The sequence below is a fragment of the Arachis stenosperma genome, chromosome 7 (genome assembly GCF_014773155.1).
Source record: "Arachis stenosperma cultivar V10309 chromosome 7, arast.V10309.gnm1.PFL2, whole genome shotgun sequence".
NCBI classification, from domain to species: Eukaryota; Viridiplantae; Streptophyta; class Magnoliopsida; order Fabales; family Fabaceae; genus Arachis; species Arachis stenosperma.
Window position 1 is genome coordinate 61,909,221 of NC_080383.1, and position 16,101 is coordinate 61,925,321.

General features: G+C 31.1%; 2 protein-coding genes across 2 annotated transcripts; both read left to right on the top strand.

Moving 5' to 3' along the window:
• The first annotated feature begins 4,807 nt into the window (after positions 1 to 4,807).
• LOC130939843 (uncharacterized) lies at positions 4,808 to 5,658 on the top strand. Its single transcript, XM_057867909.1, has 2 exons — positions 4,808 to 5,024; positions 5,204 to 5,658. Exons 1-2 carry the CDS (start codon positions 4,808 to 4,810, stop codon positions 5,656 to 5,658), a joined length of 672 nt encoding a protein of 223 aa, XP_057723892.1.
• A 2,628-nt stretch (positions 5,659 to 8,286) lies between these two features.
• Positions 8,287 to 9,541, top strand: LOC130941866 (GATA transcription factor 9-like). Its single transcript, XM_057870492.1, has 2 exons — positions 8,287 to 8,644; positions 8,729 to 9,541. The coding sequence occupies exons 1-2, from the start codon at positions 8,342 to 8,344 to the stop codon at positions 9,350 to 9,352; spliced, it is 927 nt and encodes a 308-aa protein (XP_057726475.1). The 5' UTR covers positions 8,287 to 8,341; the 3' UTR covers positions 9,353 to 9,541.
• The last annotated feature ends 6,560 nt before the right edge of the window (positions 9,542 to 16,101 follow it).

Consider the following 16,101-nt stretch of genomic DNA (forward strand, 5'->3'; position numbering starts at 1 on the left):
GTACTCATTATTACACTACATAGTACATACTTTTCTTTTTTGATTTATCAGAGTATATGCCCATGCTACTATGCTACGCTTCAGTATTATAGTTGAACTAACTACTATAATTGTTTCCATCTTCAACTTAATTTACCTACTTTGGATGGTATGCTAGATTTTCTCAACATTTTAAGGCAAATGTTATTTTGGAATGTCAAAAAATTAGACATAAAAAAATATCATTCTTTATATATACTAATCATCTACCACATGAAATAAAATTAGATGTATTTAAAGGCAATTAATTACTAGAAAAATGTTAACGCATTAGTAAATCATATATGTCATTTAAGAAATTTTATTAATGCTAAAATCACGTACAAAGATTATATTTAGTCACACAAAATATTCTTCGTTGAAAAACAAAAATTCCTACATGGACAACCATGATGCATGCAAGAAAAGTATATAATTAATCAAAAATATTTGGTAACTAAAAAAAAGAGCTAAAAACAATTATAATTTATTTTATTTAATATTTATAAATTATTACGATAATTAATTAATATTAAATAAAATAAATTTTAACTATTATTTTCTTATTTTCCTAGCATTACAACCATTCTCCTCAACATGGGCTTTCTTCTGAATCATTCATATATATCAGTTAATTAATAATGTTTGAGTGCATATACTATATAGTTTCTTTAATTTTGATACTTCAGCATAGTTGGATATCTCATCCCCTGACCCTTGGCCTGTTGACCATGACCTATGTTACACATTATTGGGAATGCGAAGGGTAGTATTGGGAAGTGAGAATGAAATATGAAAGGATGGTGTAATGAGTGGAGATACAAATAATGGCAAAAAGGGTAAAATGGAAGAAAGTAGAGGGAGCAGAATGGAAGGATAGGATGTGATGATCAGAGTCTTAAAATACACAAAAGGCATTGGCATTGGCATTGGCATTGGCAAGGCATAGTATAACGAGTTGAAGGTTGAAGAGCCACGAAGGCTTTGTTTATGTTATTGTATGTGTGGGTCACACGGACACCATCATGACCTTTTAGCATGCGTATTATTCTTTTTAAATTTCATTTCATATTATTTATTTTCTCAAATATTTTACCGAGGTTAAATGAGAATCCGTATAGTATATATACGATGTGGCATATTATACCATAAGGTTAAATCATTGCATGACCATGATTGACAAGACAAGTGACATTGGAGTGGTTGGTACCTGTATCCTACAAACATAGTGTAGTATTTGTATATATATACGTATTCTACAACTATTATTGCTACATCTTGTGTAATGCATGTCTTGTGTCTACCCTTTTTGGCATTGTATATGAGATTCAAGAAATTGTATAAGAAAAAAAGAAAATGAAGAAGCAGCTGTAAGTAATAATTGGGAAGCGTCAAGAGCGCTGACATTTTGGTGTCACGCCATGGATAGATAGATTTTTTGTTGTGGTGGTGGTGTGTGTGCGTCATAGTTTGACCAAGTGAACCACAAAGGACTACTGCAACATACTGCTCTATAATCATTCATGCTTCTCTCTTCCTTTCTTGTTCGGTCTTATTCATTCTCAATTCATTGAATAAACCTAAGAAGACTCAACGCTACTTGCATTCATGTAATCACATATAGTTACATACGAATGCGGCGTGCCTATCTAATACTTACACAAGTAGGCTTTTTTTTTCTTTTATTCTTCGGGAGAATAATCACGACTTCCACACTGTTCTTATATATGGGCCAAACCTCAACCATCCCGTTTTCTTTTGCTTTTACAAGCACACCCTTCATTTTTTATTTTCTGGGCTTATGACCCTTTTATCCAAAATTCTAATACCAGTTCATCAAACATAACATGGGCGGATGGGCCTGACAATACTTAGAGCAACTTCTATGGTTATTTTTTTGGAATTCTCATTATTGTGCATGTCAGAAAAGTTCCAATACTTGGAGTGAGGTAAGAAGAAATTCTTTCTCTTGGATTAAGAAGGGGAAATTTCTTTGAATGGAACTCTATATACTCTATATACTCAATAATAACTTATCATTTGACAAGTTATTTAAAAAATAAATAATTATAAAAATATTAATTAGTTAAATAATTATATTAAATAATTCAATAATAATTAATTTAATAATAATTATAATAATTAATTATATTAAATAATTATATTTTTATTTAATTAATAATTTATATTAATTATTTAAATAATAATTAATTAGATTATATAATTAAAGTTTTATTTAATTAATGATTTATATTAATTATTTATATCATAATTAATATTAAATATTATTTAAATAATTATATTAAATTATAATTAATTAAATTTACTTACATCAAAAAATAAATTTAATTTTACACTTTATAAAATAATTTTTTGTTGGGTTGGTTATTTTTATTTTTGAAATTTAAAATGCTAACCACATTATTAAAATTAGCAGTTGTAAAACTAGCCGTTGCAAAATTAGCCGTTAGAAACTAGCCGTTACTATGTTACCGTTATTATTAATAAATTAATATTTTATTAATCTATATATACCACTTACATATACTTCTATTCTCACACTTTCTTCTACTCTTTTTCATCTTCTTCCAAGTTTACGAAATCAAAGTTCTGCTGATATTATTTTTTGTTCAAAAAAATGGATCCAAACCAACTCAATTCTTTTTTCAATTATTTACAAAATTTTTATCAAACTCTAAATACCCAACAATCTCAAACCTCAAACTCTCAAGTTCCAAATCAAAACTTCACACTACCAAACACATTTCAAAATCCAAATCCACATAATCTTCCTAATTTCAATTTTCAAGCTTTTTATAATAATCAATTTCCTATATTCCAACCACAAAATCAAGATTCACAAACACCACATTTTTCATTTTCATCCATATCTAACCCCTCTATCGGAAATGTTAATCCAACATCTTTGCCGTTTCCAACTCAATTCAGTGCATCACGACATAACTCATCTTATGTTTGTGGCTCTTCTAACCTATCCTCTCAAACTCCGATACAATCTAGTCCAAATTCGCAATATTCAGATTTTACCAATCCTAGTGGATTAGATGCTATCGACCTTAATTATGATGATATTGAAGATCGGAGGCAAGATAGTATTCAACACTGGCATTAGAAAGAGGATGAGATACTGATCAGTGCATGGTTAAATGTTTCAACTGACCCTATAGTTGGTACCAATCAAAAGAGAGAAACATTTTGGAGTCGAATTCATAGCTACTGTGTAGAATTTTGCTCCGACATGACAAGGGGGTAGTTGCATGTAAAAAACGATGGTATAAGATCAACAAGGCTATTGCACAATTTGCTGGTTGCTACGATCAAGCTAGTCAAAACATAAGGTGTGCTTCGAATGCTGATGATATAAAGGAATTGGCATATAAACTTTATTCCATAAATTATGGTCAAAAATTTACTTTTGAGAGGCATTGGAACATGCTTCGTTTGGAGTAAAAATGGAGAAGCCAACTACCTACATAGAGTGGAGGTTCAAAGAGAACTAAGGTTAGTGCAACTAGAGCATACTCATCCTCATCAAACCCAGATACACCGTTGGCAGACGAACCCGGTGTGGACTCTCCCGTTCGCCCACAAGAATAAAAGAAGAGCAAGCGAAAAGGTAAGGAAAAAGCACAAATGTCTGACGATCTTAGCGAAAAAGAATCATCGGTTGTTAAAAAACTATCTCTCATGGAAGATATTAAGAATGTTAGAGAAAAGGAACTAATGGATAAGGAAAAAGAAAGAGAAGAGGAGAGGGCACATAGAACAAAGATTATGGCAATAAAGGAGAAGGAGTTACAAATTCAAGCGGCAATAAAAGAACAAGAATTACAAACTCAAGCGGCAATGAAAGAACAAGAATTACAAACTCAAAGGTATATTAAAGAAATGGAGATAAATGCAAAAGAAAGGAAAATTGAGAGGATGGCTAAGGAAAGGAAAAGGGAAATGGACATGCAAAAACTTAATGCTGATAGGTCTACAATAAGTGAAAAACGACGAGCTCTTCATGAGATTACATGTGAGAAAATAATCGCGAAGTGATTTACTTAATCGTTTCTTGTATTCGTAGAGTTACGTAGTATGTTCTTAGTTTTATTGTGTATTACTGGTATGTGATGTAGTATGTTTTATTCATTTCTGATGTAACTTTTCAAATTAGTCAATATTATTGTGTCGTTATTATTCATGAAAGTGACCGTTAAGTAGCAGTTACAAAACTAGCCGTTAAGTAGTCGTTGCAAAACTATCCGTTAAGTAGCCGTTGTAAAACTAGGCGTTGAGAAGTAGGTATTTGTTGCATACACACTTATAAATATCAACTATCAAAGACTTTGCAACTCCATTTCAACTCTTGTTTCTCACCTCGAAAGAATACTAAAAATTACAAAGAGCAAAGATTATGGCTAGAAATTTTCATGACATGTTTAATGAGGCTTTGTATGGCAAAAGAAGACGGCAAGATAACACACTCATAGATAATTGGATCGATGAGTGTTTATTCGAAAATTCAGAAGAAGAAGATATCGTTAGAAACTCTGTCCCAATTCCTCATAGATGGATCAACAGAGATTGAGAAGCAAGACATGATCGCCTTTCCAAGATTACTTTGCAGATGAACCGCGTATAATGCTGACATTTTTTGACAGAGATTTCGAATGAGAAGACATGTGTTCCTTCGGATAGTAGACGTTCTCTCAAACGTCTATCCGTATTTCCAATAGAGAGTTGATGCAATTGGAAGAAGAGGCTTGTCACCACTCAAAAAATGTACCGCTGTTATACGAATGTTAGCATATGCATAGCAGCTGATGTTGTTGATGATTATGTGCGCATAGGCGAGAGCACTACAATTGAATGCTTGAAAAAGTTTGTTGAATGTGTCATTTCGGTGTTCGAGGATGAATACTTGCGGAAACCAAATATGAATGATGTTCGACGCTTGCTACAAATGGCGGAGGGTCATGATTTTCCTATCATGTTGGGTAGCATTGACTGCATGCATTGGCAATAGAAAAATTGTCCAAAGGTATGGAAATGTATGTACATGAGTGGTTATCGTAGGATTGCAACCACAATACTTGAGGTTTAGCATCTTCAGACCTTTGGATATGGCATGCGTTCTTTGGAGTTTCTGGTTCAAATAACGATATCAATGTGTTAGATCGTTCTCCAGTGTTCGATGATATCCTACATGACCGTGCTCCGGAGGTAAATTATACTATTAATTGTAATAATTATACTATGGGATACTATTTAGCAGATGGTATTTATCCTGAATGGGCCACATTTGTCAAATCAATCTCAAAGCCACAAGGGGAGAAACGCAAGTTATTTGCACAATACCAAGAAGGGCAAAGAAAAGATGTGGAGCGAGCATTCGGAGTGTTGCAAGCACCCTTTGCAATTATACGTGGTTCAGCTCGCTTTTGGGAAAAGAAGAAGCTTGCCAACATAATGAGAGCTTGTATTATATTGCGTAATATGATTGTTGAGGATGAAAGAGACACTTATGTAGGAAATTTTGCTCAAAGCTTAGATAATGATGATGTCGAAAATGACTTATCACAACCTCAACTCGGAGAGGAAGATTTTGCACCATACCATCAATTTCTCTAAAGAAATGCCCAACTTCGAAATAGGCAGCAATATAGACAACTGAAAGAGGATTTGATTAAACAAATATGGCAATTTTACAATGCTTGTCGTCAGTTATGGAGTTTAATTATGTTTTTCTTTGTATTAATTAATTTTACAAATTAGTGTAATCCCGAATTATATATTGTGTATTATTGTCATATATGAATTTATTTAATATTAATATCTTTTAATAGTGAATTATTTTTAAATTTATAAATTTAAATAATATTATTAAAAAAATTAATTACATTAATTTTAAGTATTTTAGTTAATTAATTAAGTGGGACCACAACAGGGACTAAAGTTAGTTCCTCCTAATGGAGAAGAGAAAGATGCTTTGAGTTCCTATTTACTATTTATGACGCAAAAGCTGATATGAAATTACTTTTTATGACAGGTGGACCATAAATAAGGATTTGGATGAATTCCCTGGAGATAGTCTTAACACAACCACTCAACAAAGTCCAAAAATATGAACTAAATTGGGTTATTCTAGTGGTTAATTAACTAGTCTACTTAAATAAATAGGGATAAACACGGATTGGATATGACCAAAATTTTGAACCAATCCGTACTAAAATTATCGGATCGGATTCAATATCCGCTGTTTTTAAGCTTAGATTTGATCTATGGATTGGATATTAGATATATCCGCAAAACACAAAAAATATTTTTAAAAGCTTATTTTTATTAAAAAATATCAATAAAAATTATTTTTTCTATTCTTTTAAATATGTTTGCTCTTAAAATAATATCAAACATACTTTCTTAAATAATAAATTAAAATAATACAACATATATAATAATTATTAGTTGAAATAAAATATAAAAAAATATTTACTTATTTATTTCTTTATTTTAGCGGATACGCGCGATCCGGATCCGATCCGATAACTTTGTGGATTAGATTCATATTCGCAATTTTTGAATCGGATTTGGATAAACACGGCAGATATGCGGATCGGATCTAATCCATGAATACCCTTCTAAATAAGTGTCAGGAATTCGTACAACAACCCATTTGTTAGCGGCAAACTCTTAAATAGAGATCCAATCCATGATGAATTAGTTTTTAACTTGTCGGCGTCGGTTTGGGAGATTCCGTGAGAAATAAAAAATGGTCCCAAAAAGCATGAAGACACGATCATGTATATGTTCTTCTTGAAAGAAAAGGCAAAGTGAAATCCCTTTTTTGTGTATTAATGGTTGCAAATGAAATTTGATCCGTATGCTCAATTTCATGTGCTGATGGAAAAACCAGATAGGGTTGAAATTAAGGGGGGGAATTAGGAAAAAAGAAAGAGGAAAAGGTAAAAAAAAAAAAATTGGTAGGAGGTAATAAATATTTGAAGCTACAGAGAAATCAATGGCCCAAGTTCTTGCTACCATTTCTCTTTGCCCATAATATAATACGTTATATTTGGGTCCGATGAAATAGAAGACGTCCGTTTAATCGTGAATCTAGATTTTTTGGGCTACGAGGATATGTGGGCCATCTGACATTGGGCTTATACGGTAGCATATGGACTACTAACACTAGAGGTTGAAGCCCATGGTAATCGATGACCAAAAAAAGCCCATGGCAGTGTGTTGACTGTTGACTACTTTCACTAGCCACGTGCCAATAATGCATGTGTCAGTCTTAGCGGACTATAGTAACGTGAGAAGATAAAGTATACTAAGTACTAACGAGGGTAGAAAAGCACCATTAATTAAGTAAGATTAAAAGCAAAATAATATTGGTAGTAGTAGAAGAGGAATCTAGCTTCAAAATTTGGACACCATTGGTATTACCATAATAATGTGACTACTGCTACACTAGTACTATGGCAATGCATAATTGTGTTGAAGAGCTTTGCTTCTTGTTTTGCTACAATAATGGTGTGTCCAAAACTCCGAAGGACATGAAGCAGTGCATTTGAGTGGGTCTCCGGTTGTTTTTATTCTGCAGCAATGACATCGCAGAAATTCACTATTAAATATTAATGGATTCAGAGTTTTGGTATGTGCAATAACTATTTTACAACTTACCAAATGCCAAAAGTTGCATATAAAATTACAAAAATATGAAAAGCATGGAAACACCAATGTACTGAAATATGAAAAGGACAGTTGGAAATTGTCTTGTGTAGTAGATGGTTAATAATAAAACTAATTGATTGCAAATTACTTCATACATATGCACACATGTGCCTGAACTTTGATTATTGCCTTTTGTGTTTAGGCCAAGATGATCACGTGGTTGTTATTTATCGACCATAATTATAAGGTACTATGATCATTATTTTCCAAGTTGTAAAGTTTGAGCCAACTACTCCACTTCTTGCTCCACAGCAGTAAAAGGAGCAAGGGGCTAAGCTAATACTAACAGTAAAAGTTAACTACCATTGAAAAAAAGAAAACAACAACATAATAATAATAATGGAAGCGCATAATTAACTTTGCAGAACTTGCAAGTCAGTGACAGTGAGTTCCCTAGAGTAGAATACATTTTCTGCATGAGAAAAGATGCTCCTACATGATACCAAAATGTCAACTATGCCCTTACTTCACTCCTCAAAACCCCACCAGTAGCACCCCTCTTCTCACTTCTCAGATAGTCTCTTTCTCAATTCTCACACTCAAAAAAAAAAAAAACTTCTCATTCTCTCGTTTTTTTTTAATGGAATTGCCGGAATACTTCATTGCGGGATATTTTGCCGCCACTCCGGACCAACTCTCGTCGGAGAAGCGTCACGCTGACCAGAAGCCCGGCGAGGTTTTCACCATTGACGACCTTCTCGACTTCTCCAACGCCAACACCGACGCTATCACATCTGACGGATTTTTCAACAATACCGCCGGAAACTCCACCGACGTCTCTGTCGTCACCGCAGTCGACAGCTGTAACTCCTCCATTTCCGGCAGCAGCTTCCGCTGCTTCGCCGGAGTGGATCCTCAATTCTCCGAAGAGTTCTGCGTTCCGGTAATTTTTCAAAAAAATTCCACAAACAAAAAAAAATCAATTATACATATGATTAATTATTATTTTCTTTTTTTGTCTATACAGTATGATGACGTGGTGGAACTGGAATGGCTCTCGAATTTCGTTGAAGAGTCCTTTCCGGCGGAGGAGGAGCTGAAAACTCTTCACCTTATCTCCGGCGTGAAGCCTCAGACACCTCAATCGTCTTCTTCTTCGGATGCTCGAAACGCACCGTTATTCCACCCCGAAACGCCTCTCCCAGCCAAGGCACGAAGCAAGCGCTCACGCGCCGCGCCTGGTGATTGGTCCACGCGCGTGGTTCGGGTTGTTAAAACGGACGCGGAGCAAAGGCCCGCGAAGAAGAGAGATGGGGCGAATTCCGAGGCATCGGGCCGAAAATGCCTGCACTGCGCGGCGGAACAGACGCCGCAGTGGCGAACTGGGCCCATGGGCCCAAAGACATTGTGCAATGCATGCGGGGTAAGGTATAAATCTGGGAGGTTAGTGCCGGAGTACCGGCCCGCTGCAAGCCCAACGTTTGTGTCCACGAAGCATTCAAATTCGCATAGGAAGGTGTTGGAGCTGAGGAGGCAGAAGGAGATGCAGCATCACCGTTTGATTGGTCAGAGTTCGGTTTTCGACATATCCAGCGGTGAAGATTCGTATTTGATTCATCACCACAACTGTCCAGATTATAGGAACGTCTAACTTAGCTTTCACCGTGGAGCCCTCTTACATTTAACTTTTTCTTTTTAATTTCACTCTTTTTCAAAAGTTTTATAAGCTAAATTTGAAACTATAGAATTGTTCTCGTCTTTTTGGGACTACAAGTGAGTGCAACTCAAAAAAGCAAAAACTGCTGTATAATTAAAGGAGAATATAGTAGAGTTGTAGAAACTAGATTGTATTTCATCACTCCGATTTTTTTTTTCGAGATTGGTAAATTTAGAATAATGTTAGAAAGAAAGTTTAGGAATAACACTTTTATTAAAATTTGGCTAATACTTAAATGACAAAAAAAGGTGAATAATTTTATATTATTGAATGAAATTTTACACCATTAAAAATTCTAACAATAACTAAGTAATGACTATATAACAGATAAGATCTTGGCCCAACTTTTACCAAAAGGATCAGATTGGCGAGTGGCAACAAATACGGTCGTATCATTTTTGAAGTTTGATTATGACATATCATACGCGAATCGAGATGAATGATGGCATGAATTTCAGCAAAGTTTATTACTCAATGAAATTAAAATATTTGATGTTTAGCCATTAGCATTGGCCAGTTAGACATCGTCCTTTGTACGTACTACATAGAAAAAAGAAAAAGCTAATAAGGCCCAAGGGAATTTATGAAGCTAAAATGAGAGGACCAACTTGAAAAGAATAAAATAAAATAAAAATGTGAGTGATGCTGAGCTAGCTTGCAAAACGGTGCGGCAAGGTCATGTGAGTTGAGTTGTGGGGCGTAGTGATGATAAATATAAAAATAAAGAAAGAATTAGGTCACACATTGAGTGTTGATATAACTCTCTCCACCGATTTTGGACAAGGGCTCCACCCTTTCATCATATTGCAATCTTATTAGCTTCTTCTTCCTTGGTTGCCATTACCGCATTACATATAAATTAAACAAGTTAATCAGTAAAGTCAATTTTGAACTGACGAAGGCCTAATTATATACTTAATTATTTAGGAACGCACTAGAATTTCTTATTAACTATGAAGTATGTGAAGCCAAGCCATTATACAAAGACCAAAAAGTGGGGGTTACGTTGGGAAGGCTAATTAATTACATTGTAGAAAAGGAACGAATGAGCATTGCTCTTTGACGAGTTGTTCAGTACTTTGTTGAATGACCATGTGACATATTATTCAAAGGACTATACATGAATGATTTACATACGAAGCTTTTACATGCATCATTGCAATTTGCATGTGTGTGGTTCGGTATCTGCCTAACGTAGAATTATTATAGAATCAACAAATACTTTCGAAGAAAAGAAATTAAAGTATATAAAAGTACACATGGCAAGTACAACAGACAATGTACACTATTGGTGTGTATATATGGTTACTACTTACTAGTGTCGGCAATGTCCACTGTTAATTGATTTAATTTATATATAGTGAAGATGATGATGAGATGAAATTAAATGTAAGGCTTATATTATCATTAATAAATTATTGAATAATGGTAATATAGTAAAAGGATATATATATATATATATATGTGTTAGTGTGTAGGTGGGTGTTATTTGCAATTAATTGCATGTGAACAATGAAAGGCAAGCACATGCGGTACGTGACGTGCATGACTGGCTGCATTTGCTGATATTAATACATATAAAAAAAAAATATAATATTGAGAGTATGGTATTGGTGCTGCATGTTCCTCTGTGAAGGGATCTTCCCATGTTATATGTGTAAAGAGGTCGATGCTGAATATTAACAATATTGATAATAATAAGGTGAAATATATGGTAAAGATGTTGTTTTAAAGATGTGCTATGTGGCAAAATTTGAACCACACATTCTAAAACCACACTTTTAACTTAAAACCGTAGCCCTTTACAAAGAAAAGCGTCACCTAATGGAAAAAACTAGTAAATTAGAAGATTTAAGAGAAGAAATAATTAATCTATCAAAATTAATAGATCAAAAACTAATGATCTTAACTAATGTCAATAGTAATGACACTGAATTTTTAAAATCAATACAAAACGAGTTTTCCCAAAATCTTAATTTTACTTTAAGTTTTATTGAAGGTATTCAAAAACCAGAAAAAACTTATATTTCACACGGAGTTTCTAAAAAATGTTATCATGGAGATAATTATCCCCATCTTCATCATACTTTTAATCCACAATTAAATTCGATAATAGATATGCTTGAAGAAATATTAGTCTCTCTAAAGTTTCAGAAAAATAAAGAAAAAGAAGAGCCTAATATAATAAATAAAATTGAACAAATTCTTGATAAACATTTCCAAAAAGAAATTCCTAAGAAAGAAGAAATCCAAAATAAAATCGATACAACAAATCTAATGATTAGACCGCCTCTAAAATTATGAATATTGATGAAAAATTAGAAGAAGTTACAATGCTTTTTAAACAATTAAAAATGGCTCAAAGATATTCCCCTCTGGAATTAATTTGTAAAATCTCCCCTCTGGAGAACAAAACACATATTGTAAAATAGCAATAAATAAAGAAGTTTATTCTCCAGAAAGGTACATCTTTATCCCAATCTTTTTAAGTTATGAATTATTTAGAAGATATAGAAATAACTGAAGAATCTGATTACTATAAGCTAACTGCTTTACTTGATAATGAAAAACAAGCTATTTTAAAAACGGAATTAGATCTTAAACCTAACGATAATTTTAATAAACAAAATCCTCTAAAAGAAATCTTTAATAGAAAAAATATAATATATTATGGAAAAATTCAGATTGAAACTCCAATAAAAATACAATCCGCAAATGGAGAACTTGAAATAGCTCTGATAAATGAACAAGATGTAAATAAACAATTGGAAAAATTAAAGATCAACAAAAAAGATCTAAAATTGGATGGATTCATATTAGTACCATTCAAGTTTTAGTTAAATCCACATACATGAAAGGAATTAATTCTCCAATAAGTCTGGCAATCTGTGATAAAAGAATCACTAATCCTAGAGATCAAATAATTGGAATAATCCATGGTAACTTGGCAAATGTAAATGTTAAATTCAATGCTCATATTGGATACGCTATTCCTCTATCAACCGAAAATCTCGGCAGATCCTTAAGTCTGGCTTATAATTCCATAAGATAGATTTAATGGAACAAAATGATGAACCATTTTCTATCACATATGCAATTAATTATGCGCTGACAAATAGTCATCATAGTATAGACTTCAAAGATAAAGAAAGAATTTATGTTGATGAACTATTTCAAAAGTTTGTAAAAACAGAAATTCCAAGAAATAAGGCTATTGAAAGCCCAGTTTTGTTATTAAAACAACCGTCAAGAAATTCATTTTCATCATCTAGTTTTAGAATAAGAGAATCTAAAATTAACAGCCCTCTAAGTCTATCTCATTTAAAAATTGAAGAAAAAGATTCTGAAATAAAGGAATTAACAAAAGAATTGAAAAGTTGAATGAAACTTTAAATAATAAATTATGACGATAAATAAAGAAGAAATATACGTGTCTTATCAAGATAAGAAACAAGAACTCTTTGAAAGAGAAAATCATTTGAAATATTTAAAGTTTTCTGAAATAAACCAAAGAGCTTTCAAAACTTTAGTATTATCTTATAACAATCTGAAAAAAGAAGTCGAAGAATTAGAAAAAATAATAGAATCTTTAGAAAATAACAATGAAGCTATGGCAGAAGATGCAGAAATTCTAATATGAAAGATTTTCAAAAAAGTCTTATTTCTTTAAAAACAATTAAAAGGAATATGAAAACAAGAATAATGGCTATATCTATAAAAATAAGAAATTTGACAACTGAATCTTCAGATTTAGAAACAGAAATCAAGAAGGTAAACAAAAAGATATTTAGAACAAGAAATTAATACAACGTTTTAAAACTAAAAAATCAGTCAAAAATTTAAAAGAAAATATTAAGAATAAACAAATTTATCGTGCTCGAAGATTGCATTATCTTCACATACAAAATATGATTGCATTACAAGCTTTTGAATCAAGAATACATGTTCAAAATATTCAAGTAATACAACCTCTACAGGTTGAACCCCTAGAACAAGTACAAATTGAATCTGAACAAGAATTACAAGTATAAAATGCCTGGTTTAGCAAATCAAACGATACAAGAATTAAAAAATGATTTAGATTTTCAGAAAAGTCAAAAAAGATATTATGAAGTAAGATTACAGAATAGTAACATTTACACAAGAAATAGAGAAGAAGTGGAACAATTCTGTAAAAATTGTATAGAAAGCATATCAAGAGAAATAGAAAATTTGTTAAAAGAAATAGAAAATTTTAATAATGCAAATCCAACCCAAGAAAAATATTTCAAAAACCTGCATTGATAAAAGAATCTAAAATTAACAGCCCTCTAAGTCTATCTCATTTAAAAATTGAAGAAAAAGATTCTGAAATAAAGGAATTAACAAAAAGAATTGAAAAGTTGAATGAAACTTTAAATAATAAATTATGACGATAAATAAAGAAGAAATATACGTGTCTTATCAAGATAAGAAACAAGAACTCTTTGAAAGAGAAAATCATTTGAAATATTTAAAGTTTTCTGAAATAAACCAAAGAGCTTTCAAAACTTTAGTATTATCTTATAACAATCTGAAAAAAGAAGTCGAAGAATTAGAAAAAATAATAGAATCTTTAGAAAATAACAATGAAGCTATGGCAGAAGATGCAGAAATTCTAATATGAAAGATTTTCAAAAAAGTCTTATTTCTTTAAAAACAATTAAAAGGAATATGAAAACAAGAATAATGGCTATATCTATAAAAATAAGAAATTTGACAACTGAATCTTCAGATTTAGAAACAGAAATCAAGAAGGTAAACAAAAAGATATTTAGAACAAGAAAATTAATACAACGTTTTAAAACTAAAAAATCAGTCAAAAATTTAAAAGAAAATATTAAGAATAAACAAATTTATCGTGCTCGAAGATTGCATTATCTTCACATACAAAATATGATTGCATTACAAGCTTTTGAATCAAGAATACATGTTCAAAATATTCAAGTAATACAACCTCTACAGGTTGAACCCCTAGAACAAGTACAAATTGAATCTGAACAAGAATTACAAGTATAAAATGCCTGGTTTAGCAAATCAAATGATACAAGAATTAAAAAATGATTTAGATTTTCAGAAAAGTCAAAAAAGATATTATGAAGTAAGATTAAAGAATAGTAACATTTACACAAGAAATAGAGAAGAAGTGGAACAATTCTGTAAAAATTGTATAGAAAGCATATCAAGAGAAATAGAAAATTTGTTAAAAGAAATAGAAAATTTTAATAATGCAAATCCAACCCAAGAAAAATATTTCAAAAACCTGCATTGATAAAAATTGGTATCAGAGCCAAGTTAACGATTAAGGATAACACTTTTCTCTTTAAAGCAACGCTTTTTAGTGACACGCTTTTTTGCCATAAAAAACAAAAATCTGTAAAGATGCATCTTTACAGTAGTAGGCACCTAATAATAATAATGCTGGTCTTGTCGGCACTTACCTCTCTCCTATATATCCTTTGGGTTTGAATCTATCTATCCATATAATAATAGGTACGGTAGATAAGCCACCTTTATTTACTCTTTTAATTTACATAAAAGGTGCATGCTAAACCATATATATGCACCTTTTATGTTATGTTATTCAGTGTTATATATTATGAAACACCATTATTTTTACACATACATGAGCATCTAATCTTATATTACTGTATCATTGGAAGCATTTGGTTTAACTAAGTACTTATTATTTCACACAGAAATTTTTGATAGGTTGGGCAAAATATTACGTTTACATAAAAAAATAACTATTAAATTATTTATTATAAATTTATATATATATATATATATATATATATATATATATCATTTAACTTATTTTTAATGTATATTTTATATTTTAAAATTTGTATTTTAAGATTTATTTTGTACAAGTAATTATTTTATGTATACGTAATATAATTGTTGTTATAATTATATTTTATTATTATAAAATATAATTAGGCTTCAAAATATCTAATTACAAATTAAAATGCTAAAATAGTAATTTAAATAATAACATATAATTTAATTTTTTATATTTTATATTTTAAAATCTTGACAATATAATTAAAATGTCTTTTGTTTGTATATGTCGTTAAACAGTTATTTAAAACTCAATTTTCATACAATTAGTTCTTGATGATATTCATAGTTGAAAAAATTCATTTAATTAATGTAGTTATTATGAAAAAAACTAAAACTAATTTTAAAAGAAAAAATACAAATGGATAGATAATATTCTTTAATTTCGAGTCGGTTTCTAAAAAAGAATATCAATTTTATTTAAATTTGAAACTTGATAATTATAATAGACATCTAATATGAAGTTCTCATATTGGCTATCAAGTGTCGAAAGTTGAATAAAAAGTTATTATGGAGTCAAATTTAATAATTTAGTGGGGGCAAATAAATATTATTATTATATACTACTTAATGAAATTTCAAATTGTAATGGAGGCACTTGTCTCCACATCCTAAGAAGTGGATCCGTCTCTATTTCACTAATTACATAAATACAAATATTTATAATTTTTTCCATTTCGATGCATAGTAAATAATCGGTCAAATTCGTTACTAAAACATTATTCGTTTTTTAAACTGGCTTTTGAAAAATTTTTAATCAAATTTATTCTTTAAAGATTTGGAATTGATCATATTAGACTTTATGTTATTTTTTTTATTGA

Bases quoted from the DNA above. Each gene is read 5' to 3' on its own strand.
- LOC130939843 (XM_057867909.1), top strand. From the start codon at position 4,808: ATGTACCGCTGTTATACGAATGTTAGCATATGCATAGCAGCTGATGTT. The intron at 5,025-5,203 runs GTAGCATTGACT...TCAATGTGTTAG, and splicing joins TGATTTTCCTATCATGTTGG to ATCGTTCTCCAGTGTTCGAT.
- LOC130941866 (XM_057870492.1), top strand. From the start codon at position 8,342: ATGGAATTGCCGGAATACTTCATTGCGGGATATTTTGCCGCCACTCCG. The intron at 8,645-8,728 runs GTAATTTTTCAA...TTGTCTATACAG, and splicing joins CCGAAGAGTTCTGCGTTCCG to TATGATGACGTGGTGGAACT.